Genomic DNA, 23,014 nt, shown 5'->3' on the forward strand with positions numbered 1-23,014 from the left:
CTGCCTGGGACTTCGCCTTCCTTCCCTCCATGTGCAGATGAGCTTTGAACCAATGTGGGGGGAAAGACTGTTATTTGCTTTAGTCTTCAGTTTCTCCCACTCCAGTGAGGCAGACAAAACAGAAAAATAAGGATGTTTATTAAGGACATTTCTAGCCCACAGCTAGGGCTCATACTTAGCTCTATGAGCCACTGTCCAGCCTCATCCCCATTCAATGTGAATGACAGTAGGGAGGCTGGGCCACAGGTAGATCCCATTGATCCCACAGTAGGGGGTCCCTCCCACAGTCAGGTATAGATGTACTGCTGAGGATGAAGAGGGAAATCACTGGATTAATATGTTCCTCTACACCCTGCCTGGACCCTTTCATTCTTGCCCACCTTCCAAGACCATGGGTCAAAGGTGCCTAGTACCATGATGTGGGGTATCAAGGGAAGCCCCTTTAGAAGACCCCAGAGCTATGGGGAAAGGACTTCCCTTCCCTTCTCAGCCATCCCAGGCCTCGGGGCCACTGAGGTAGAAGGGGTAGGGGCTGGGCCACTAATCCCCCTTGTGGGCCCTGCTCTGGGCTTGCCCTTTAGGGAACCAGGGGGCTTCTGCTGGTACAGGAGGCCTGGACATCAGCCCAGACTGGAATGTTGCAGTTCTTCCCGAAGCCATGAGGGCACTGGCTGTCCAAGCCGGCTTAGCAGCTTCGACAGATCCAAATTGTGGTTCCGGAAAAAATCCGTAAGAAAAAGGCGGGACTAACAGGAGAAAAATGGAGGCAGAAATGGTAAGGAGTGGAACAAGGATGAGATTTTAGAGGCAGACGGGGATACCTTGTCCCTGGCTTTACTCACCTCAGCGTCCATATCTGGATACCTTCGGCCTTTGCTCTTGCCTAGACAGCGAGTCTTACCACCTTCAAGTCCCTGGCACCAGAATCCTTTATCTTCATCAAATCTGTTCAACAGGAAGAGGCCACTAGTTGGTAGGAAGAAAGGAAATTCAAGCCTCATAAATGTACACTATCTCTCCCAGCTCCTAGGGACACATGTCTCTTCCAAGCAGACATGGTCAACCTGCTTCCCCATTTCCCCCAGATTCCTCCTCCCCTGGGTCATACTCTCCCACCTGAGGGTCCGTGTGTAGTTCAGAAAGGGTGTGATACCCAGGAACTTCTGGATGCTCTCCATTGAGGCAGCTGGGTTGGAACGCAGCTCTTGCCCATCCACAATCAGCAACTAAAGGGACAGGGATGTGGTTCCCTCTGTATTCCTTAGAAGCCTCTAGGCTGAAGGGGAAGAGGAGGGGAAGGGGGACCCTAACAAGGGCTACTGGGGAATCATACCTGTCCAGAGGGGTAGTAGGTCAGCCAGCGCTGCAGATGTGTAGAATAGTAGCCAGGGACAAGGCAGCGGTTCTGCAGGGAGCGAAGTGCCAGAGGGGCCTGAGAGGAGGCTGAAATCACCTGGTAGAAGGTATAATTCAGAGCAACTGGGTCTCCATGTGCCCGCTGGTGCTGAAGGACAAGGAATAGGAAGGGAAGGGATGGGTGATGTGACAATTATTCTGCCCTACTCTCGATCTAGTGAATAAATAGCATAGGAATCCTTCCCCAAAGCAACTGGTTTAGTTTCCCTACCTTCTTGCTTCCTGTCTAGCAGTCACCATCTCCCTTAAGCCCTAATGTAGCCCTAGTTTCAGGCTCACCTGATACCAGGAGTAGGCCCTGTCAGCAGGGTTGGTGAGCACAGTGATGATCTTGGCTCGTGGCAAGAGGGCAGCCCCCCGACGTGGTACAACCTCTGAGTCAAAGTAGGTGGCACTTTTTTCAAATAGAAAGTCAGTGCTGGCATTGGAAGGGACAGGGAAGAAGTCCATATACCTAGGAAGTAGTACAAATATGAGGCAGATAATTTGCAGAGTAAGCTGTGTTAGTGGAAGCTGGAATGGGGTATTGGGTGGGGAAGAGTGTTCCTCTGAGAAGCATTCCAAGGGGTCTCAGTCTCACCAATCAATGCCCTTGTGGTAATTAGGGCCGTTGAAGAACTGAATCTCCTCAAAGGTGCTGGGGCTAGGGAAGCTGCTAGTCACAGCTGGGTGCAGGCTCAGGAAGAAGTGAATAGCTGTGGTCCCTAAACGGGAGAGAAAGTCCAAACTATTGGAGAGCAGCCAGATCAAAAACATGAGCTTTAAGGAGGTGAGAAAATAACTACTCTGGGTAGTAACAGTCCCTTTGGACAAACTACAGTGAGAGAAGGAAAGACTAAGAAAGGCCCAAGGAAGGGTTAAAATAGTAGTTCTCAGCCTTGACTGTATTAGAATCGCTTGTGGATCTTTAAAAAAAAAAAAAAATCCACAGATGATTCTGAGGTACCACCAGAATTAAGAATCACTGTCTCAGGAGACTGGATCAAGGAGGGGTGGGTACGAGAAGGGAGTTCTTTGGTGGAAGAATCCTTTGGGTTTAAGGCAGGGGGAAAAATAGTTAGCTAGAGATGATTCACCTGTCTTCTGGGGTCCCACAATCAGGAACTTGGGGAGCCGATCACAGGTTTTCTCCTTGGACCAGATATCTTTGTGTCTCTTGTCATCACAGGGATTCTGAAAGTGAGGCAAAGAATCAGATGTCTAATCTTTCCTTCAACCCTTACCACCTTTAGCATGTCGCTCTGGTCAGCCAGAGCTCCATCCGTACCTGCCAAAGGGGGCTCCGTTCTTGAGGGAACAGTTCAAAGTACTTCCGTGCAAGAGGGACAGGAGGAAGGGTCTGCAGGCGCAGCCGTGTCCAGCATTGGAGAAAGCGCACCAGGCTCTCAAATGTATACAGGCCCAGCCGATCATTTCCATAATTGGACAGATGGGTCATAAAAATGCTGATCTGCAAGGGGGTGCCTGCATGTCAGAAGTGGGAGAGCCTACCCCACCTCTGAATCAGGCTTGGTGAGCAAAGGTCCTAACCTACATACACTTTGGCTTGCCAGTCTTCTAGCCCTTCCTCTCAGCACCTTACCGGATTAAGCAGCACTGTCAGAAAGAGCTCTCCACCTCGGATGCTCCGGTCTAGTTCACGAGAGCCTCCAGGATATTCATTATAGAAGATTGTATGAGTGAAGAGGCCACACGTCTGCCTTGGCAGTACCTAGAAAGCAGGAAAATAAAGAGACAGATGGGGTGTGAAAGGTGGAATGAAAAGTAGGTAAGGGACAAAAGTCCCTACAGCATCAGGATTCCCTGGGTTTGCAGAGGACTGACTTATACCAATAGAACTTACTAGGCATTATAACTTTTATCCCTTTACCCCCTATTATGTGAACTTGGACTAGAAGTTGACAGGACATAGGACAATGCAGGTTGGTGGCTGTCTAAACATAGGAGTTTGATTCAGGTTTGTATTGAGGGTCCCTCACCATAATGCCATTGTGAATGAAGCCACGGCGGTAGCGGGCAGGGCGGAGATGAGGATACTCCTCAGTGCTGGTCACCTGGATGCCCCACACAGATTTCCAGGCCTCATAGAGCTGCGTGTGGATGGGGTACACACCCGAGTGGTGGGGGGCCACAGCATACCCCAGATCCGTGGGAATCCCATGCTCCTGGGAATGGCATAGACTCTCACCAGGACCTGGTGAGGTTCAGGGAGTAGAGGGTAAAGAGGGTGGGGATGCCTCCACAGAAAGAAAAATGGGACAGGGTAGGGAGAGGGCACCCCATTAGGGGAAGGTTGAAAAGGAAGCATTATCTCGGAAAAAGTATAGGAGAGAGATCCAAGGGGCTCACCAGAGCAAACTGTTTGTTGAGCCTCATCTGGTCAGCCAGCACGGAGCGATTGTGGAACAGGTGCGGCTGCATGTGGCTCCACATGTGGGGGAACCACCAGAACTCTTTGCGGTGCTTCAGCAGCATGTCGTCCCCTGCATCCTCCTCCTCTGTCCCTATGATCACACACTGACCACTGACCACAGCCAGTCCGGCCATTTGCCCTCCTCTATTCTGTAATAATACTGACCACCTCCCATTCTTGGGACAAGACTGCTAACCTCTGACTACCTAAGCCGATTTGCCCTCTCTGCTGACTTGCTCTCCAGCCACCCATGCTAACCTAAATTCATATCCACTGCTAGCTCCTCACAACATTTGGGCCCCAAGCCCTGACCCTTTCCTCCAACTTCTCTGCCTAGGAAGGTGAACAGTGAGGGGTCAGACCAAACTAAGCTTGATATGCTGAGGGAGCAGAGAATACACTTACCAGTATGATAGAACTTGCCCGAGAAGCCCAAGTTGAAGGTGAAGTTGGGGACTAAGGTCCTGAGTTTGTTCTGGGTGGTCAACAGAGCCTGGGAAGGGTGGCAGGAACATGAGAAATCATGAGAGCAGACTATGTAGGAGAAAAATGAAAAGTGATGCTCTCCCTGACCAAAAAGGGCAGGGATTAATACCTAGGACAAGCTCAGAGTCAAGGGAGTCTGAAAAGACAGAGCCTGAAACAGCTTCTGAGGAAAGAAACTTGAGTCAGGAAAAAGACTGACCTCAACATCAGCCACCTTCATGCGGGTACCTTCTTTGCCCACAAAGATGTCATCGATGTCCACCAAGATGTAACGGTCAAGGTCTAGGCAGAGGCGCTTGCCAGTAAGGTACGCAACAGCATCAACAAAAACAAGTTTGTGGAGCCAGAAGGAAAGGCCATGGCCAAAGAGCACCCGCTGGATGCCATCATGAAGCCCCAGGTCCTGTATGACGGTGGGAAGCCGGGTCCTGCGAGGCACTGGTGCTGGCACAGGGGGCTCAGCTGGCCGAAGGCTGGCAAGAAGCACTGGTTCATATGTGCTATGATTGGATTGGAAGATGGTCCAGTCATCACCAGGCAGTGGCCCAGGTTCCAGGCGGCTGGGGCGTGTGAGGTGCAGTAGGGGGGCAGAAGGATTCACCTGGTAGTCCTGGAGCCCCAAATTTGAGTGTAGGAAAAGGGGAAAGCCCTTGAGCTGGGCACTTAGTAGGCTGTGTTCATGGGCTCGGAAAAAGCCAATGATGCCCACACCATATTCCACACAGTACCGGTCTAGCAGTTCCCGACTCCAGGCATCCAGGTTGACATACTTGAGAAGGTTTTCATAAATGACCAAGACATAGCGGCCACGGGTATGATCAGTCAGTGTAGGCATGTCCCCTCGGCCAGGTGCTAGCTCGGTGCTGTAACGAAAACGACTAGACTCCAAGATGGCCACAATCTCCTGCCCCAGCTGTGAGTATGCACTCTCCACAAACACAAGGACCACAGGTTCAGTTCGTGCTGTTTCTGGTGGTCTGGGGGGCCGTGGTGGGACTGGAGGACGTGCAGGGCCAGGGCCAGCTGCCCCACCACTGCTGCAGTCTCCCAAGGGCAGGGGCAAGGGCTCTTTGGCCTTGGGGCTGGTGGATACATAGTAAGCCAGGAAGCCCATGGAGCCCAAACTGAACGCGATCAGCAGCAGTATGAGGCGGTGCAGTTCCAGCTGCCGAGCTGGGCGTACCACCTTCCACAGCTTGAGCATGGCGGGGAAGGGGAATTAGGGATGGGGACTACCTCAGGGGATGGGAGGTAGGAGTTCTACAGGCTGGGGCTCTTGCAGGAGGGTAGAAAGATAGAAAAACAAGGGAAAAGGATTTCCTCAGGGTCAGTTCCCTGAAAAGTTGGAGTCAAGTTCTCTTACTTTAGTGTAGGGGAATTAGAAGGGGCAACAGGGGGCAACTGGACAAAGTCCACTGATATCAGGTCACCATGGCCCCCTGGTCCATGGCTTCAGGATGCAAATCTAGCCAGGCTCCACTCTTGGTCCTGCTGAGCTCCTCACATCAGAGGTCAACAACGTTCATCATCTCTGCTCTCACTATTTGTAAGACAGAGAAATCAAGGGTTACTTCGTTCATCCATTCCCCTCTTCACCCATTTCTCTTACCTCCTGCTCACAGGATGATCTGTTCTCCAAAAAAAAAAAAAAAAACCCAAAAAAAAACCTCCTGTAGAAGAACACCACTGAGTCTCACACCTTCACTTCATAGCTTGTTCCCTTTCTTAGAATACTGTCTAAATTCTCCTTCCTGAGGAGTATATCCAAGGGTTGGAAGGGAACAAATCTTCCACCAGCAAGAGACCAAAAAGCCCAGGAGGCTGAAAATGAACCTGCTCTGTAAGAAGTTTCTAGCCCACGAATGAGCAGTTGGGTCGGTGGTCAGCCTGGGAGGAAAGGACGGAAAGACCCACAAGTCCTGTGCTCCAACGAAATATCAGATAAGAGGAAACTCACGAGTCCGTTAATCTTCCTCATCAATCAAACCCAACATCACAAGTTAAAAGCACTAACGAACTTTCAGTCAGGAGGACACTATGGTGGGGGTTGCTGAAGAGGCCGGAGAAATGCTGCTAGCTAATTATTCTATTCACTTCCAAACCCAGAACCTGGGAACTCTATTTTCCATGGCTTTTGAAAAATACTCATCCCCTGCCCTTCACCTCACCTGCACCAGTGTGGGAGAGGTGATAAAAATGTACCCCCAGGGCAGGCCACATCACTGGGCTCTAAGATAAGCTCTGAGTCCAGAGTCCCTCTCCCTATCACCTCAGTTTTCCTTCCTAACTCAGCCTTGGTGAGTTATATCCCATCACGGAACAGCTCAGAAAGGTTCTGAGCCAGCCCTGTGGAGATATGAGGGACTGAATCCCGTTACAAAAAAACAGAGCAAACTGTGTGGGGCTGGATGAGAGCAACAGGAGCTTAAGTCATATCCAACCAATAAGAGATGGGTAAGGACAATGTGATCAGAAAACAGTTTCAGGGAGACCTAATTTTGAAGACTGTTTTCTTCAATAGACAGACTGCTTCTAGAAGCTGTATCGTTGCTCTCTCCAGCTTAGCCATTCCTAGTAAGGGCAGTGGCTGGCAATCCTTCTCTACTACCCCCTCCCAGACATACACATCTCAGGGGTGATTAGGCAGAGACAGGGTTCCTCAGAATTGAGAGAGACCATTTAAAAACAGTTCAGCTTTGGCCTGGGCCAAATTAATTGATGTGAAAAGCAAGCTGGGAGAGGATCAAAATGGTGATGGAAAGGGGTGACTCTTAAGAGGTAAAGGAAACTCCTGAGGGGGAAACACAGTAGTACAAAGTCATCACTGGGGTGAGATACTCACCCCTTAATGTTAAGAATAACAGTAAATAGTTACAGTAAACAGTAAATAGCTTACTCCTTGTCAGACATTCTTCTAAGAGCTTCCCATATGTTTAATGCTCACATCAGCCCTGGGAGGTAGGTAAGAGGTAGAGACTATTATTACCCCCATTTTACATACGAGTAATCTGAGGTCCAGAGAAGCTTAGAAACTTGCCCAGGATCACACAGCTCAGTCAGTGGAAGAACTGGGATTCAAAGTCAGGCCTGCCAAGCTCCACAGCCGGGACTCTTAAACCATTGCATGTTGGCTTCACACCTAGAAGCAGCAGCAATATTCAGGGAAGGGGCACTGAGGGAGCTATGGGGTAGAGTGTGGGATGGGATAGGAACGCGGGGTAGGGGATGCTGTACCCGTGGGCAACAGCGGGAGGTTTCTGAGGCAGAAACCAAAGGGGTCACCCAGGCTCGGGCTGGGCGACAGCAACAGTGATAGGGACTGGGGAAGGCAGGGCTGGGGGCCCCGCGCGGGGAGACGAGCGGTGCAGACGCCGTGGGAGGAGGGGGTACCCAGCAGCGACACGGGAATGCGGGGCTGGCATCCCGGGAGGGGGGTACCTGCTGAGGGGGAACATGTGGTCACAGGTAGATATGAAGGGAGCGCTAGTTGGGGACCAGGCAAGGGACGCGCTGAGGAGAGCCTGGCGTGACATCGAGGCAGGCGCTGGGCTGGGGGAGCCCGAAGGGGAGGAGGAGCCCCGTATGGAGGGCCCTGAGACCACTCCGAGGGAGGCTAGTGGAAGGGACGCACGACCGGGGCGCTCTGGGCCGCACTGGGGGCCGCCCAGGACAATCCCGCGGGTGGTTATGGTGGCTACAGTGAGAGGAAGTCTGTGAGGGGAGGAACTGCGGGAACCGTGGGTGGGGGCCACACTCTGAGTGGGGGTGGTTACCCTCAAGGGCGGCTCACCCGGCGGACTAGGCGGCGTCCCCGCTGGCCCCGGGCTCCGCCGCGTCCCGGGGCTGCCCGGCTTCCCAGCTCTCGGGGCCTCTGGCCGCGTCGAGGCGGCTCCGCCATCTCCGAGCGAACGCTCTGCCGCAGCCGGACCCAACCACCGCTCCCACCCGGGGGGGAGGCGGCGCGCTGCCACTCGCGGCGCCCGCACAGGTCCCCTCAGAGTCCGGGCCTCGCAGCCGCACTGCCGAGATACCAAGCAGCCGAACGGTCCTCTGCAGGGCTCTGTGGAACCTCAGCCTCCCGGACGGTGGGCTGCGCGCCCCGCCCGCAGAGGCGCACCCCCTCCTCCCCGCCCGGTGGCACAGTCTGGCGAGCGTCGGGCGCCGCGACTCCCCGGGCAGGGGCGGGCCCAGGCTGCGGGCTCGTCCACTCAGCCCGGCGGAGGGGGAACCGAGTCGGCCCACTGAGGGGCCGGGGGGCGGGGCTGCCCTTGACGCGGGCGGAGCCCGGGGGCGGGGCGAGACCCCTGGCCCACCAGTGAAGGGCCCGCAGCTTTTCCCCACCCCCACCCCCACCTCTGCAGCCGGGTGGGCCAGTTGGTGGCCGATAAGTTTATGAGCAGGTTTGCCTCAAAAATGGGCCCCAAGGGAGTGGGAGAAGCTACATCTCTCCATCTGAAGCCTTGTAACCCAGACTGCTAAACTCTTAAGCCTTTGGCTATAAGCCTCCAACAGCAGTAACACAATGGACTGTTTAAAGGTTATTTTATTAAATATCTTCAGTTCAAGGTTTCATTGTAACAAAGCTATGAAGGGTCTACCAACATTCAGAACAAACACTAACTATTTTTAAATTATTTCTATGTCATCATGCAAAAATTCTGCATCAAATGCCTTCCATTTCCTGTTTAAAAGGTGATTTTTTTTTTTAATAGTCTATAATCTATAGATGCTGACATTAGCCCCAGAAGAGGAGTAAGAATGCTAAGAAGTGGGGCTGGAGCAGCCATATGAAGCTATGGGTCTTAATGAACTCTAAGACCGTTTGTCTTCAAGCCAGCAAAACCAAACCCTGTGGTGAAGGCGTCTGCGTGCTGGTACTGCAGGCTGCAGGGCAAGAAAGGGCTAGGGCCCAGGGGCTGAGGCATGCATGAGGTGCTCAGAGGAGCCTGGCTAAACCCAAGCACCAGCACCAGTGAGTCTACTCTCTTCTCAGCTGGCTCCAAGGTAAATCTGTAGCTTTGCCTCTTCTCCCAGTTCCTGTGCCTCCTACACGTAGTCCAGGAAGCTGGGTTTACCCACCTTTCCCCCAATAGTGCAGATATTTGTGCAGATAAGTCTGCAGAGTTGTTCTGGGGAAACCGAGGCCATGACCCATTGCTCCTCCATTGTCTTCTCTCCTAACTGTTTAAAGTATAGATCTTTCTCTCCTGGAATGGAACTCCTTGAGCACAAAGAGGGACAATGAATGTAGGAGCCTTGGCTCTGGACACCTCTTTTGGGTACATGCAGGTGGGGGGGGGGTGATGCCCATGCAGATTGTCCAGCAGTTAAGTCATATACTTCAGTTGGTCAGTAGAGAAGCCTCTTTAAAGAGAACACCTCTTCTTGCTAGAGCAGTCAGGTCAGTCTCAAAGACAGGAAAAGAGATGGACGTGCAGCAAGGGAAGAGTAAGAAGGGAGGCAGTCCTGAGGTCAGCCTGAATGCATAGAAAAACCATCAACTCAATCCCGCTGCCTCACTCCTCCCATCCCACAGGGGCACTTGGCAGAGGGCCCAGGCCCAGATGAGGGTCAGCACGGGGACCACCACCATGAAAAGGCAAGACAAAGATGGTCCAAATCAGCACAGAAACAGAACCGCCAAAGGCAGCAAGGGGAGCCCTGGCCAGGGCCTGGCTCTCTCCTTGCTAAGTTATAAGAAAACAAACACAAAGCAAAGCAGCAACCCCTCCCCTCTTCCCAGCTGCAGGTATGGGGCCTCAGTATCAGGGCCCACGTGCATTGTGCATCCTAGAGAAATGGATGAGTAAGTGAGTACATGTCAGACTAACACGAGGTTTCTCATCTGGTTTGCAGCGGACACACTTCAGCACCAATTCTCTTCCCTTCTACACTAAACGAAAACAGTACAGCAATGTCCAGGCCCTCAGTCCCGAGGTCACTGCTTCTCAGCTGCCTCCACAGCAGGCTGGGAGCTCTGTGTTCTCTCCCAGGTAGGTCTGATGGCCACGATGTTCTCATCAGCCTCATTCTAGGCGCTATGCAAGTTCAGAAGAAGTCCGTTCCTAGACCTGGGGCAGGCAGGCCACCTCAGGGGCTGCAGTCACATCACAGCCCCCAGAGCTCTGTCAGAGTTCTCGCCTGGTCCCCTGGGTCCACGGAGGCCAGAGGCCGAGCTCACCTCTTCAGGGCTGGCAGGTGAGCCGGCTGCTCATGCCGGGACGGGTGTCACACAAACTCCTGCCTTCTTGCCAGCCCAAGGGCTATCGGTGGTTTTAAAACGCATCATGTTATGGATTCCGGTTTTGTTTTGTTTTTTAAAAACAATCTTTTTTTCTTTTTTTTTTTCTTAAATGTAAAAAACACCTCGGTACAGCAGAGACAGACACGAAGGGCGGGCGGGAGGGCTGCATGCAGGGGCGTGCATTGGCTGCTGCCGCTTTGTAATTTAATTGTTTTAAACCTCAAACGAACAGGACTGCCGCTGTCACTCAGGCCCTCCAGAGCCACTGGCTGCGAAGGTTTGACCTCCGGCTGGGATCTCCTAATGCCCCTGTCAAAGAGGACAGACGTGGTAACAGAACAAAGGACAATAAGCACACAGATGAGTTCCGGGGACTTCAACACACGACACACGTGGCCAAGTCTGCCTGAGAAGGTGGAGGATGGGGGAGAAGCTAGCATTTAAATATAACATCGCTTCATTTGCTGAACAAATGCTTCACTTAGGAGTATCTTATTTAATCCTCAATGAAGTAGGTACCACTCTCTCTTTCTCTCTCTCTTTTTTGACAGTTAAAGAAACTGAGGCTTAGGGTAGGGAAATCACCTGCCCAAAATCACTCAACTTGGAGTTCTGGAGCCAGACATAAGTCTGTCTGATGGCCTCTGCCACTCTCCTGGGACAATCCATGTCTCCTCCCCCAGTGCCACTTTTCAACCTCCTCTTCCTTCTCTGATCCCATCTGTCCCCTTCCTCGCCCCCCTACCAAGTGCACCTGTGGCTGAGCTCACTGCAGCGGTGCGGCAGGGGCTCCTGAGCAGTGATAGTGGACATTGAGCCACTTGCCATCCCGGCGGTGCCAGACCCGGGTCTCCTCCGACTGGCTGGTGCGAGGCCGACCCTGCCCATCGATGTACTGGGTGAGGCGGATGTAGGCGATGCAAGCTGCGTCCTCCCCGATCACGTGGACGTGCGGGTTCAGGATGGTGGTGTGGATGGGCTTGCTGTTCTTGGACAGAACTGCAGGGGGCAAGGCAGAGTGTGGGAGGCAGGAGGGCGTCAGGCCTGGGCACTGATTTCCCTCCCAGCCTGCGCTTCTGGGTCTCACCCTCTCTCCAGCAACCATTCTGGGAGTCTCTAAGTCCCCCACACACCAGAGGCCAGGAAATCCCAGAACATTAGTCTCAGTTATCCAAAAGGAAGAAAGAGGTGGAGAACGATGATAATAGCAACTGCTACTTTAATCAGACATTGTGCTGGGGATTTTTACATACATAAGCTATATTTCTTGGTCAATATTTATTATAAGATAATGAAACAGGCTCAAGGAAGTTAAGTAATTTGCTCAAATCACACAACATTTGAACTCAGGACCAGCTGACTAAAGCCTAAGATCTTTCCACTCTTCCAGGCTGATGTTTAGATTTCGTAAGGGTTGGCTTGTCCCTAACTGGCTGCAGAGCAAAATCCAGAGCTTAAGATTTCAAAGTGCATTTGTGATTTAGAAAAAAAAATGCCCGAAGTTAAAACAGAATCACCAAAGCACCAAGCTCAGGATGTTCCCAGGGTTCCCAGGTTCTTCTGGGGGAAAGCCAAAAGAAGTTGTATTGCCATTATCAGCAAACACGGCAGATTGAATTCGTTTAAATGAGATTCACATTTTAATTCGTTTCAGATGTTGGATAGGGGCTACCTGAGACTCACTCTAGGGCTTCTATATACTCTGAAACTGCTTCTGGCTAACAGAATTACTTAGATAGTCAAAGGCTTACATTTGTAGCTGAGACAGGGAGAGGATGGTAGTTAGTAGAGAAAACAGTGACAAAATAAAACTTGGGGCAGGACGGGGAAGGCCTAGGATAAAGTAGGAAAGAAAAGAAAAAAAAAACAAAACAGGGAGGAGGAGGGTGTGAGAGAGTGGAGAGAAAGATAGGAAGAGGTGGTGATTCATCTTCTCCCCTGGGACTTCCAAGAACTGTACAGAGTACACAGCCCCTCAGGCAGGACTGTCTCCCTCCATATTCAGGAGGGACTCAAGCCACAACTTCTGATCTCACAGATCACCTACAGTGCCCTGCTACTTGCTTGTACATCCTTATCCTGGTTTTACTTTCCTCTACTGTGAAACCTGTAGATAGAGAGCTTCGTTATTACTTGCTGACATCATGTCAACCTGATCTCAGTGGTTTCCGGTGTTCACGGAAAGAGGTGAGGCTTAAAGGAATAGAGACCCTGATTGTGAAACCAGTGTTGCCACAAAGCCGCTGCAGGATGAAGGCGCACGTGGGGCTCTGGAGCAGGTCCTTCAAAGGTGTCAGTTTAAGACCATCCTCAGGGTATAAGGAGGCAAACGCATAGACCAGGGTGCAGCCAAGCAGGTCAAATAAGGGAAAAGCGGGCGACTGGGAAGAGGAGAAGGTGAGCAGGGATAGAGGCAAAGGGGGTGAAGGGGCAGGCAGGAGTATATCAGCAGCACGAACCCACTCACGATTCTCAAAGTAAAACTTATGGAAATCCATCCCCTCCACGAGGTTACCGAGGGCCTCAGGCTCAAAGGAAGTGAGGCCTGGATCGCAAATCTTCCTGCAGAAAGAAAAGCAGCCTGTCAGTCTCCTACAGGGATGACCTGTGTTTCTTTCTTGTCAGTAGCATCTGTCCTGCAGCAGGTTAGCTGTGGGCTAGGCCTGATAAGATGGCTAAGACCTTAGGGGGTGCAGAGTACTATCACAGGGTATCTGCCCGGGACAGACCCCAGCCCAAGGGCCGGGTGTTTAATTCAGGCACTGTGCCCAAGGCCCGGCTTTCCCTTTTCCCAGGGTCCAAGTTGATTTTGGGGAGCAGAGGAGGCCTCAAGAGGTCTTAGGTCACTTAGAAACAACTTAGGTCACAAGGAAACGGGTCTTTACTCACGTGTAGGCTTCAAAGTCCCCATTGTTGATGGCCTCAATCAGTTGTTCTGTGATCTTAATGATCTCCTGTTTTCGCACTGGGGGGGAAAAATCCAGCAATTTACCTCCCTGAGACTAGGGATCTCCCAAGTGACAGAGAGCCCTCCCCAATCCTTCAGAGAATCCCCTGTGATCTCTGTGACAAACAGCTCTCTTCCCTGTCTTGAACACTAAGTCCCTCTGCAGGAAGAGTGAGCCCGCTTTTCTCTTCAATCCTTCTCTGTTGTCTACAGAGTTAACAGCCCCCTCCTCCTGAAGCCTACCCATTAGGTATGGTTTTCTAGCCTTTGTCTCCCTCTCCATCAACAACCAGGATGCAGAAAACATTCTTATCTTTTACAGTTGAGGAATCTGGCCATCATTAATACTCTGCCCAGAGTCCATGTATCCCATCCCCAGCACGTTCAGCCTCTCGAAGAAGCATCTCCCGAGATGGCTGTTTCCACTGCCTGTTTACTTCTCTCACCTGAAGGGGCTCAGTCAGGTCTCAATTACCAGCACCACCACACCAGCCCCAGCCCTCACTCAGCGGGCCAGAACCTAGCCCTGGGCAGCAGCCAGCCTGAGAGCAGAATCTAGCCAGGGATAAGGGCGCTAAAAGGATGAACAGAGCCCCAGGATGGAAGCTTAATTCTCTTCACCCTGCTCATCTCCTCCACAGGGCTTTTCTGGGATAAAGGATCTTGGAACTATAAACACTTTTTTAAAGTGGAACTTCCCACTGGGGAGATGGCTCCATTTACCCTGGACGAGCCTTGGGAAAGCTCTAAATCTCACACCAGCTCTCATGCCAGGATGTGTCCCTCAAGAAAACAAAGACAAGGTTCAGAATGATAGGCAGGCAGACTGGTGGCCTCAAAGCCCCCCACCCCCACCCCATCCAAAGCCGAGGGACTGCTGCTGGCTGTATCCTGACAGGGAGCACCACTATCAGCAGGGGCACCGCTAGGGTAAGTGAGGGCTCAAGACCGAGCTCAGGCTAACCCTGACCAGAGCCCTGGGCTGGCCCAGGCCACAAGCCTCTCCTCATAGGAGCGAGAGGCTGCGAGACAAATGTGAGCATTAGAAGAGCACGGCCAAGAGGCACAGCTGGGACAGGGCAGCGCAGCCAAAGACACAGCCAGGTGGGGGCCCCACAGCCACCAGCACTGTCAGGGAGACAGCTCCGGAGAGTAAGCAGCATGTTAGGGGAACAAACGAGCTCTATCGACTTCCCAGAGGCAAGCAGGTAAGTGTGTACACACACACACACACACATAGATACACACACATACACACCCTCTCCAACCCCACCAAACCCATTTGCAGGACCTGACTGGGGCCCTATGGGTGAAGAGGATTGTGTTCATTAACTCTAAAAGGACAGATGGTAGAAGGAAAAGAAGCAGACAAAGGCATTCTCTACACAGACACAAAATATAAATATGAGCTACTGTTAACCCAGCAAGGCATCGTTTCAAGACATTCTACTATCTCATTTATTTTTCATGACAGTGCTCTGAGGTAGGTGCTATTTGACTCCCACTTCATAGATAAGGAGGCCGAGGCTCTGGGAGGTGTAAGCTACTTCACACATTTCCGGAGGTAGCGTAGCTGGGATTTAAACTGGGGTCTGTCTCACCCCAAGCCTCCTGCTCTTAATAGGATATGTGAGCCTCAGGCAACACCACATCCCAACATGATTCTTGGCTACAGCAATTTCATCACCACCCCCGCTCCCACCACCTTTGACCTGATTTCTGACCCGGCCTTTCTTCCTGGCTCATTGCTGAGGCGAGGCCCACTGAACATCCCAGGGGCTTCCTGTTCCTTCCCACCATGCCCTGTTCTTCCACCCACTCTTCTTTATGTCTTTGGGCCCTGGTCTCAGGGGCCCCTGCCTGCTATTAACAGCACCTCCAATCAGCTCCCCCACCCAGCAGAGGCTGAGCTCCCCAAGCTTACTAAGACAGACAGCTGAGTTGGGCTGACAGCTTGGGGTGGGGGGTGGGGGTGGGGGATCCCTGAGGGGCTTCAGGATGAGCCAGGGAGACAGAAGCCAGATTGTGCCTCCCTCACACTTACTGGCTGAGGAGCAGAGAGAAGGCTGGGGCTGCATGCCTGCAGAGGGGGCTGTTCTGTCCCGGGAGCTCCGTCCTTCAGGCACCGAGCTGCCATTCCCAGTGCGGAGCGGGGCAGCTAGCCAGCCAGGGCAGGGCAGGGCAAGGCAGAGCAGCCAAAACAAACAGAACAAGGCAGGTGAGCGAGCAAGCCAGACAGGACCCAAGCCCGTGGCACTGCAGAGCCGGGGCAAGGCAACGCCTCGGGCTGCTGTGGACACTGGACCACATCCCACACTGCCACCTCTGCCGGAGAGGCCTCCCAGCTGACAGCCCCAGGAAGGTACACAGACTTGGGCTTGCGGCTCCCAGAGCCTTCAAATAGCCTGTCACAAGGACCCCTGCTCCCAGGGAAGATGTTGTAGGGGGCTAGGCTACAAAGTCAAGAGCCATGATGGAGCCACTTACTCCATAGCACCCCCAGAACTGAACTGCTCCGGCCCAATTCCCAGCAGCCCTAGAAGTACTGTTCTTCACTACCTTATATGTTTATGCTTTCTATTTTTTGGTTCCCAACGGTTTAGTGGCCCTCTACTGCCCCTGGGTGTGCTCTCTCAGCTCTGTCCTTTCACATTTCTCCATCTGTTCTGCGAGCCTGGCCTCGGGTCACTTACTGATGGCAAAGGCAGCGATTCCAGGAGACCAAACCGAATAGCAGAACCGAGATTCCCGGTGGTCTGGTCTGCCATGCCCTCCCACACCCTCTGGCCAGGTCCACACTTAGGCTGGTGGTCCTCATGGGACCATCAGGACATGGCCAAATGTGGTTCTGACTCCACCATTCATGCCAAGACTTTGTGATGAGAGTCGCTGATCCCAGTGTGCCCAGGACTGTTCCGGTTTTAAAACTGAAAAGTTCCACATCCTGGGAATCGCCTCAATCCTAGGGAAATCAGGACGGTGGGTCACCCTCCTAATGACTTACTGTATTTGTGGGCTACTTCTGCAGGGACTCAGGACGTTCCTGTACTGGGATGTCACATCACTATTGGCAACAGGGACAGTTCTCTGAGCCCTGGCCCCAGAAAGCCCCAGGTAAAGCTCTAGCTTAGCTATTCTAAACTTGGGGGTCAAAGAAGAGAAGCCTCTTGCCCAGCCCAGCCAGGCCAGCCAGGGACCTCACATCTTAGCCCATGGAAAGGAGCTCTTATGCCAAGCCCTCTCCTCGAGTAGAAGGAGTGAATTCTCAGTTCTGGGGACAGACAAGACAGGTGCCCATTGGAGCCAAGGTACCTGGGACACTGCTAGGGTCCCTTCCCCACCAAGGGCCAGCACCTACCTTTGAGGTCTTCATCTTCTGTGGTGGTGTTGCAGCTCTCCGTGGAGCCCTGTAGGCCAAAAAGAACATGATTCTATACATTCAGGTCCTACACCAGAGGAACCAAACAGAACAAAAGCAAAGTGTACTCCTGTAGGAGATGCAAGGAAGAATCAGAGAAGGTTTGATTTTCACCCTTGCCATCTGACTTTTTTTACAGAACCCTGAATTCCTAAACTCCCTCCCTAGTCTTCCCCAACTCAGTAAATGACACTATCTATCCTGTTATTAAAAGTTAGAGTCCTCTTCTAGGTTTGATTCTAGGTTGAATCTTGGTTTTCTTTCCCTTATATCTTAATCATACAATCTAAATTCAGCTCTGTCAGTCCTACCTCCTGTCTCCTACCTCTTCTCTTCAATTTTTTTTTTTTTTAAGATTTTATGTTGAAGTAATCTCTATAACCAATGTGGGCCTCAAATGCACCACCCTGTGCTAGAGATTCATACGCTCTATCCACTGAGCCAGCCAGGCACCCCTACGTCTTCTCTTCAAACGCACAGCTACACGCTGAGTCCAAGTGTCTGGCACCCAGACTACGATTGCTTCCCAGTCCCCCTGCACCCATGCCTGCCTCCTCCCTAAAGTTCCTGCCCACAACATGGCCGGAGGGGCTTTCCAAAGTGTCAATTAGACTACATTACTCCCCGGCAAAGAACATCGGGATAGCTTCTCCTTGTTGCTGGAAGAAGATGCATCCGGCCATGTGGTCCTATGTAGCAGGCTTGCCTGCTTCTCCAGCGTCTCCCCTCCTGCCACTTTCCCCCGGCCCCACGCTGTAGGCTCTGTTTCATTTCCTCTGTTCTGTGTATAGGCTAAGCCCCTGCACTTACAGCTCTCCTGTCTAGGGCACTCTGCCCTAGAGTCTGCCTGGGTGTCTCCTTTCCACCATTTAGTTTTTAGCTCAAAGACTCGCCTCCGGGGGCGCCTGGGTGGCTCAGTGGATTAAGCCGCTGCCTTCGGCTCAGGTCATGGTCTCAGTGTCCTGGGATCGAGCCCCGCATCGGGCTCTTTGCTCAGCGGGAGCCTGCTTCTCTCTCTCTCTCTCTGCCTGACTTTCCGCCGACGACTTGTGATCTCTCTCTCTGTCAAATAAATAAATAAAATCTAAAAAAAAAAAGACTCGCCTCCTGAGAGAGGTCCTTCCCTGACCACTTAAAGAAAAGCACTGCTCACCCCCTTTCTTTTCTTTTGTGTCATTTTCTTCGTAGCACTTACCACTACTGGATTTTATCTGACTTATTTGGTTTGGGGTTTATTATCTGCCTCCCCTACACCTGTGGAGAGATTTTTGTAAATCTCTCCAGACCCATGGATGGTCTGGCTCAATAAATATTTACTAAGGGGGTGCCAAGAAGACAACAAGGGTATTGAGGGCATAATAGGGCGAGGCAATGGAGGATGCTTTAGGGTCTGATTATATTCTTGTCTCTGTTTTTCTAGCTGTTTGCTGTCATTTAAGCCTCATAAGTCATGGAGGGAGACTCCATTGTTATTATCCTTCATTTACGGATAAGGAAATTGAGGTGCAGAGTGCTACAGTGGCTGACTCAGTGGCCCAGGATTCAAACCCTGGCCTGTGTGACTAGAGGGTGTAAAGTATAATACCCTTCCAGGGAACAGAGTGACAAACAGGTATACGCTATCCCCAGCCTAGACTCTGCACACACCTTGGCCTCAAGGCGCGGCCTGCAGGCTGCCATCTGCAGGAACCTAGACCCTGGGACCCAGTCCACCTGTTTCCTGCTGATCCGTAAAGCAGGAGACCAGCTCATGTGCCACTCACCTTGATCCCATCTGTAGCATTGTGTACCACGGTGGTCTGTGGCTCCTGTGAGAGAAGATGAAAATTATCTTCCTGACCTGGGGACAGACCTATGGCTCTTCCCTGAGGGACCCCATCTGTAGCCCAGTCCCTCATAGACTCTATGATGACCACTGAGGTCTGCCCACCAGCTATTCCTATAAGACAAAAGATCCTGGCTCATCTGGGTCCCAGGCAGCTGGGAAGCCCCAGATTCAGGGGACAGTACTGACTGAGTAAGAAGGACAGGGCTGGCACTTAGCAAGAGCAGGTACCAGAAAAGGGGAGAGGACAAGAGCCTCTGTCCCTGATTCCTGCTGGATCTGAGGGTTCTTTCCCCATGGAACAAGTATGCTGGAGGAGCCATGGGGCTGAAGGCACAGGCCAGGCCCTGCCAACAGCATTCACCAAGGGGTGTGTAGGAGGGAGGGACACAGACCAGACTAAAGTCTCCCAGAGAGACCCAGAATGCCCCCTCAGCAAGCTGAGCCAGGGAACTACCTGCTTTACCATCTTTTGTGTTCCCCGACTTCCTGTCCCTGATGTGCCCTGAGGCAGTGCGAGGGTCCAGGGCTGCAGGCCGTAGGAGCAGCAGGCACAATTACCCCTCCTTCTCTCCCAGGCATCCCCCCTGCCAACGCTCTCATTAGTCACTACCAACAGAAAGAGCTCTGGGAGCACATGGTGCCCCCAGCATGGGGCTCTCCAGGACCTTAGAGACCTCAGCACCATCCAGAGGTGGGGGACCCCAGTCCTCCTTCCTGTTCGTAGCTTTGCGAAGTAGAGGGTGAGGCAGGTTTTACAAGGAGGTTTCCAGGAAATGAACGACAGGTCCCAAGAAAGCTCCTACCCTCTTCTTTTATAAGCCACTCACCTTCCCGGCCCCCACAGCAGACCCAAGGGGGCCCCGCCTGGGGCTAAGAGGTTTAGCTGAGAGCCCTGACCCCTCTTCCCCACCCTCCACAGCAGAAGGAGCAGGAGCGGTAGTTCCGCAGTGCAGGAAGGAGCATGGCACACGGGACAATGAGGGGGAAGGGGCCCACGGGGCAGGACACAAAGCAGCCTGCTCTACAGGGATGAGAAGGTCAAGGCCAAGGAGGCCTGGGAGGGAGGGCAAGAAGAGGAAGGGAGAAGGAGCGGGAGGCAGCCAGGGGCAGGGGCGGAGAAGCCGGAGTCAGGAGGTACCATGGCCGTCTGCAAGGGCGCGGGCTCTTGGGCTGGGCTTACGAGACTGTTTTTGTTGTTGCTCTGTGGCTGAGACAAGAAAACAGATGGTTTAGTTCCTCTAGAGTCGCCGAAACTGCTCAGGTTCGACTCCCAGACCTCCCTTGCCCCCCGGCCTGGCCTGGAGGAGCTAGGACTGAGCTGGCCTCTGTAATACTGTGTGGATGGGAGCAATGGTCGGAGAGATGATCCACTGGAGGACGGGAGTATTTGGAGGGGCCCAGAGACCTAACTCTGGAGGTATCCTTAAGGTGGGACTGGGCCAAAGACTTGTTTCAAAGCATGTCTCCAGAAATCTCTGCTTATGCCAGATGCCATGTCATTGCACAATCACGTTTTCCCCAAAGAACTTCAGGATCTTCTCACTTCACAGGGAAAAAGAAGGGCAGTTTGTAAGGAAGCCGAACAAAATGCAGACACTCTGGGTCCCCTATCCATGGGTAGGCTTCCATTGCCCTTTCAACCTGCCACCTGCATTTCCTTTCCCTTAAGACACCCGCCCGAAGCCTGATCTGAAAAGAGGAGGAACATGAAAAGGAGGAAAATCTTGCTTAGAAGATGGTATCGAGAGAGGAAACAGAGGGATGTGACTTTTGGATACGGAATGCACCCACTGACGCCAGGGAGCAGACACAAGGCTGTGCTGTTGTCCTTTCTGCCTGGTAAATCATGAATTTGTTCAACTGGGGGTGAGGGTAGAGCTCCAAGGAGGGGCAGGTGAATCCAAGGCTGCGGGTGGCTGTGGCTGCAGTCCCAGAACCCAGCCCCTGGGAGAGTAGGCTGCCCAACGGGCCAACATTCCTAACAGCAGCAGACCACCAGGGTATCTTGGGACATCTCTTGCCTTTTGAAACGTGACGCTGAGTGGCCCAGCAAGGTAGGGTGTGGGAAGGATGGCAAGGAAGGAAGGAGACTGATTTCCAGGGCAGGCAACCTCTTACGTATGCCCTCACCAATGTACTGGGTCTCACTGGGAGTCCCAGTGGAACCAGTGGCCACCGAGGAACAGCCTGACGCCTGCAAGTTCTTCAGAAGATGGAGAGACAAATATGTAGCTACCATCTCTCAGCCGGGCACAAATGACACCCTGGCAAGTAGGATATGCTTCTTCTCTTTGAGGACACAAATGGAAAGCTGTCCAGACTGTCCTATTTCTTCTTGCTTGGAGGCTTCTTTTATGGCTCTTTGGACCAGACCTGAAGGCATCCAGTCCTAGGTTGCTGTCAATGGCTGAGATGTCCCTAAACCCAGGGCTAGCATGGAACATTAAGCCAGGGACCAAATGCCACCAGATCCCCACTGAACACTGCAGGCTGGAGAAGAGGGGTCCCAGGAAGAGTCAGGATGTGGGTCTGAACTCCCATGACCTCTGCTCTCTTTCATTTCCACCCCAGAAGGAGCAGAGCTGTCCTCGCTCAGCAACTAAGTCCGACCTGTTTGGACTGACTGGATAAGGGTGTCCTGCCTGCAAAGCCTGGATGAGACAGGGACCCTGGCAGGGGGCGAGGATTCCAGGGCACCCTTGAAACTGCCATTATCTGCAGAGGGCGGAGATGTCACTCACGTGGCCCCACCTCTGCCTTTAAAGCACGGTTTCATAATGATTCAGGCTGCTATGCTCCCTTTGGTGGCCTGTGTCCCACATGAAAGAAGATGCGTCCTCTCCAGTCTTTCAGCTGTCCCCCTGAGGATGGGTGGGATGGATGAAACATTGGGCATGGCCTGTTCACAGGCACTTGCCCAGGGGCACAGGCCTGGAGAGGGAGGCTTGGGGCTGTGAGCCTGCAACCAGCTCCTCTGCCCACCAGACAGCTACCCACCAGCTGCCAGTGTGTGGGAAGTGCCCAGTGAGCAGGGCCTCTCTTCCTGAGCAACAGCGAGCAAGGGTCTCTCCCTGGGAATGCCACCTGGTTCCGAGTCCCTGCTAGCTTCACTTCCTGCCCTGGGCTGCTGGAGGCAGTCCAAGCTCAGGTTGCAGGGGGCTGGCGAGGGAGGGGGTGCCACACCGCGCACTCCGATGCCCACTGACTAGGCCACCAGGAGACCTTGGGCCACGGCCCCCACCTGTCAGGACAGGCCGCGCTTGCCCGCATAGCACAGACATGCAGTGAGGATGAGTGGAGCACACGCACATGGCGGAATGGGGTTGCGTGGCGGCAGGCGGGCGCAGGCAGCATGGACTAGGCAGATGGGTGGGCAGGCAAGGCTCACCATTAGGTGCACGCTGGAACTCGACTTCCTTTTCTGGACACACCACAGCGAAAGGGAAAGAGAAGGGGAAAGAGGAGGTAAGAAGAGAAGCACAGAGATGCTGCAGGTTAGTGCACCAGCGTGGGCTCTGCGTCCGGAGAAAAGAGCAGAAGAAGGGGACCTGGAGCCCAGCACCAGAAGGATTCACACAGCACCTAGCCCACCAGGCACACACATGCCTCTGGGCCCTTTGCCGTCAGGCTCACAGACACGGACTGAGTATATTCTAAGGTTCTCTCTCGGCTTTGCTCATAGAAAGCTTTGTGAAGGTGAAGTCACGAGTTTATAAAGGTAACATTTGGCTGCAAAGTTATAGGTTTGAGCTTCTAAGGCTGGCTCCCTGTAAGATTTTTTATTTTCTCTCACTAGGTCTGCCTGAAATTTGGCTGAGCAGCTACCAGGTAAATAGTAAAAGCCACTCGAGGCCATCCTCGGCTTTGGAAGCCCTGGGCTCCTTCACCGAGACCTTTTTTGCTGCTTCCCTACACTGCTTTTCAGATAAAGACAGTGCGCTTTATAAAATCATCTGATAAACAGTGAGTTGGGGGCATCCCTTTGTCAGTATGGCCGCGCTTATCCAGAAGATTTCAGTATCTCACTGCATTCTTCAACTAGTAGGACACAGGGCAACGAAAGTACTGGTGACTAAAAGTGGAGTGATCACAAAGACGTCAAGACGAAAACCAGGGGGGGATGCTGAAAGCAGTGATTTCTCAGTCTTGGCCAGCTGCTCACGGACGTTAGGTTCAGATGTGAAACAAGAGCAAAAAAATAAAGACCACATGGAACACTGAAAATACATCTCAGAAGACTGTCTAAAAGGTGAAAGGCACTT

General features: G+C 52.6%; 2 protein-coding genes across 30 annotated transcripts in view; both read right to left on the minus strand.

The window, feature by feature from the left end:
* Positions 1-121: 121 nt before the first annotated feature.
* On the minus strand, positions 122-8,525 carry NDST2 (N-deacetylase and N-sulfotransferase 2). 5 transcript variants are annotated; one of them, XM_082716857.1, is made up of 15 exons: positions 8,106-8,525; positions 7,317-7,454; positions 4,515-5,855; positions 4,235-4,322; positions 3,766-3,920; positions 3,396-3,581; positions 2,999-3,127; positions 2,684-2,866; positions 2,493-2,589; positions 1,997-2,120; positions 1,696-1,870; positions 1,334-1,453; positions 1,154-1,226; positions 843-945; positions 122-746 (listed from the first exon to the last, which is right to left on the minus strand). In XM_082716857.1, the coding sequence occupies exons 3-14, from the start codon at positions 5,517-5,519 to the stop codon at positions 884-886; spliced, it is 2,397 nt and encodes a 798-aa protein (XP_082572983.1). In that variant the 5' UTR covers positions 5,520-5,855; positions 7,317-7,454; positions 8,106-8,525; the 3' UTR covers positions 122-746; positions 843-883. The 5 variants fall into 5 exon arrangements, with proteins under 5 accessions (XP_082572983.1, XP_082572981.1, XP_082572982.1 ...); XM_082716855.1 differs by having other exon boundaries at positions 1,117-1,226; XM_082716856.1 differs by having other exon boundaries at positions 1,334-1,504.
* A 315-nt stretch (positions 8,526-8,840) lies between these two features.
* CAMK2G (calcium/calmodulin dependent protein kinase II gamma) overlaps positions 8,841-23,014 on the minus strand; it is a 54,095-nt gene continuing 39,921 nt past the window's right edge. For 5 of the 25 annotated variants that reach the window (XM_082716908.1, XM_082716893.1, XM_082716912.1 and 2 more), the window contains 9 exons: positions 22,141-22,173; positions 19,891-19,959; positions 18,688-18,732; positions 16,865-16,913; positions 15,551-15,664; positions 13,449-13,524; positions 13,027-13,121; positions 11,314-11,558; positions 8,841-10,868 (listed from right to left, as the gene is read on the minus strand). In XM_082716908.1, coding sequence (XP_082573034.1) covers positions 11,326-11,558; positions 13,027-13,121; positions 13,449-13,524; positions 15,551-15,664; positions 16,865-16,913; positions 18,688-18,732; positions 19,891-19,959; positions 22,141-22,173 — 714 coding nt within the window. In that variant the 3' untranslated portion in view covers positions 8,841-10,868; positions 11,314-11,325. Of the gene's footprint in view, positions 10,869-11,313; positions 11,559-13,018; positions 13,122-13,448; positions 13,525-15,550; positions 15,665-16,864; positions 16,914-18,687; positions 18,733-19,890; positions 19,960-22,140; positions 22,174-23,014 lie in introns of all 25 variants that reach the window. The other 20 variants (XM_082716913.1, XM_082716916.1, XM_082716899.1 and 17 more) reach the window with 9 other exon arrangements.

The sequence above is a fragment of the Mustela nivalis genome (assembly GCF_964662115.1).
Source record: "Mustela nivalis genome assembly, chromosome: 2".
In the NCBI taxonomy this organism is placed as follows: Eukaryota; Metazoa; Chordata; class Mammalia; order Carnivora; family Mustelidae; genus Mustela; species Mustela nivalis.

Excerpts from the sequence above, each read along its gene's own strand:
- NDST2 (XM_082716853.1), bottom strand. The coding sequence starts at position 5,519 with ATGCTCAAGCTGTGGAAGGTGGTACGCCCAGCTCGGCAGCTGGAACTG. Across the intron at positions 2,121-2,492 it reads TGTGGGACCCCAGAAGACAG|GGACCACAGCTATTCACTTC; the intron begins GTGAATCATCTC and ends TCTCCCGTTTAG. Across the intron at positions 1,227-1,333 it reads CCTACTACCCCTCTGGACAG|TTGCTGATTGTGGATGGGCA; the intron begins GTATGATTCCCC and ends CTGTCCCTTTAG.